The 2,500-nt window shown below is 33.0% G+C and overlaps 2 protein-coding genes across 2 annotated transcripts in view; both read right to left on the reverse strand.

Annotated features, from left to right (window-relative positions):
• LOC122260102 (bifunctional peptidase and arginyl-hydroxylase JMJD5) overlaps positions 1-2,500 on the reverse strand; it is a 78,727-nt gene that overhangs the window by 33,853 nt on the left and 42,374 nt on the right. The gene's annotated exons all lie outside the window — the stretch shown is intronic.
• The window catches only part of LOC122260122 (ceramide synthase 2), a 1,747-nt gene continuing 1,418 nt past the window's right edge, over positions 2,172-2,500 (reverse strand). Inside the window, exon 2 of the mRNA XM_043027245.2 lies at positions 2,172-2,500. This exon is cut by the window's right edge and continues 787 nt beyond it. Coding sequence (XP_042883179.2) covers positions 2,187-2,500 — 314 coding nt within the window. The 3' untranslated portion in view covers positions 2,172-2,186.

Consider the following 2,500-nt stretch of genomic DNA (forward strand, 5'->3'; position numbering starts at 1 on the left):
TCCCAGCATTAATTAATAAATAGGAACAACTACAGTTTTATTAATACTAATACTAATAATGATGAATAGGATGATGATTATTACTATAAACAGCCATGAAAACAATTAAAATACTCTTAATGACATCAAATGCAATGGCCATAATAACCGCAATGATAACTGTACTTAGGACAATAATTGTAATACGATTGATGATAAAAATAATGAAGATACTAATTAAAATAGTGATGATGATGATGAAAATAACAATAACAATAACAACAACAACAATAATATTAATTCAATCATTACCATCAATAACTAATAATGATAAAAAAATATAATAATGATATAAACCAGTAGTTATCATTATACCAATACCAGCACTAATGCCAATACTAATATCAATATCAATTAAAAAAACAAAGACCATATTCGTAACAACATCAGTATTAGTAGTGGTTGCAGTAGCAGTAGCAGTAGCAGTAGTAGTAGTAGTAGTAATAATAGTAGAAGTATTGGTAGTAGTAGCAGCTGCAGCAGCAGTAGTAGTAAAGTAGTAGTAGTAGTATTGGCAGTGGTGGTGGTGGTAGTAGAAGAAGTAGAAGTAGAAGTAGAAGTAGAAGAAGAAGAAGACGAAGAAGAAGAAGTAGTAGTAGTAGTAGTAGTAGTAGTAGTAGTAGTAGTAGTGGTAGTAGTAGTAGAAGTAGAAGAAAAAGAAGAAGAAGAAGAAGAAGACGAAGAAGAAGTAGAAGTAGTAGTAGAAGTAAAAGTAGAAGAAGTAGTAGTAGTAGAAGAAGGAGGAGTAATAGTAGTAATGATAGTACTAGCAGTAGTAGAAGTAGAAGTAGTAGTATTGGTAGTAGTAGTACTACTAGTATTAGTATTATTATTAGTAGTAGTAAAAGTAAAGGAAGAAGAAGTAATGGTAGTATTAGCAGCAGCAGTAGTAGTAGTAGTAGAAGAAGTAGAAGAAGAACTAGTAGTAGTAGTAGTGTTTGTAATTGTGGTACAAGTACAAATACAAGTACAAGTACAGGTACAAGTACAAGTGGAATTGAGAGTAGAAATAGTAGTAGCAGTAGAAGCAATTGTAATAACAATAACAAAAGTAATAATAATATTCATCATCAGTATCATCATTATTACTATCATTATCATAATGTTATCACCCCTACTACAATACGAATGATAATGATAATGGTAAGTGATGCTAATATCCATAATAATAACGACCACCATCAGCAATAACACTATCAGCAAATAAAAAGAAAAATTCCATTCCCTTTCGATCAATTGACACGCTATACAAACAACAAAGCAATCCATACTCTAAGTAAATTCCCACTACACTAACTTCCGGTTGTATGTACACTATGAACGTGGGGATAATACTGCAAGTCTACCGTTTTGATGCAATAGAAGAGAGAAAAACAGGGTGATTGGAAAATATGTATCACTTTCCAATAAAGAAAAAAAAGTAAACAAAAAGTATGTTTATTGGAAAGGAAGTCTCCTTTTCCGATATGATATTTCGTCAATATTTTTTTTTCTTCTCTGCTGTCAAAGTACAATGTGTTTGATATTGTTTGATATTATTCTGAAAGCAGTATATCCTCTGCATCTTAATAAAACTACTGTCTAAATCTACTTTGCCCTACTAAGACTTTGCCATTTTTTAACTACAGTAACTGTTTTTTGATAGATTTTTGGGAAGAAACTACAAGCTATTGTATGACTCATACACAACCATGGATCTGCAATTTCTTCTTGAAAATCAACAACTCGTTATTGGGAAAAAGGTTTTATCTATCAATTGCACATTCTTATATCTCTTTACCCATTGATAAATCATAAAAATTCTTCAGCGAAACCCAAACTATATGCTTTGTATTTGACCGTGATATAACAACGAAAATTTATACACAATAATAATGAAAATAATAATATCAATAATGATGATAATAATGCTAATGATACTACTAATAATAATAACAATAATAATAATGATGGTCATATTAAAAACAACAATAATGATCATAATAAAAACAACAATAATGATCATAATAAAAACAACAATAATAATAAAACATACAAGCCTTCTGTTTAACTAAGTAAAAAAGAGATCATAAACACGTATTCTTTCGAACGGGTGACCCTACCCCCCCCCCCCCCCCCCAAAAAGAAAAAAAAGAAAAAAAAATGGTCTACTCCATTTTGATTCCATTGCCCATCTGGGCCTCGTCCTCCGACTCCTCTTCGGCCGACGACCGGACATCCTGTAAGGTTCCTGCGCGGAGCTTCCGGATAACAATACTCAAGATAATCCACGTCCAGCCTAAGTTGAGGATGAGAAGGCCCACCAAGAGGCCCATGAAGAGATAGGCTGACGGCATGAACATGAAAGTGGTGGCCTCGAAGAAGACACTGCGCATGATCCACAGGGGGAAGATGCAACAGCGGGTTGCAAGCCACAGGATGACGAACACCGCAAACATCATATCGGTGAGTGAAGTAATGC

This window comes from Penaeus japonicus, unplaced genomic scaffold (genome assembly GCF_977035675.1).
Source record: "Penaeus japonicus unplaced genomic scaffold, GWHDUDI00000001_assembly GWHDUDI00000010, whole genome shotgun sequence".
In the NCBI taxonomy this organism is placed as follows: Eukaryota; Metazoa; Arthropoda; class Malacostraca; order Decapoda; family Penaeidae; genus Penaeus; species Penaeus japonicus.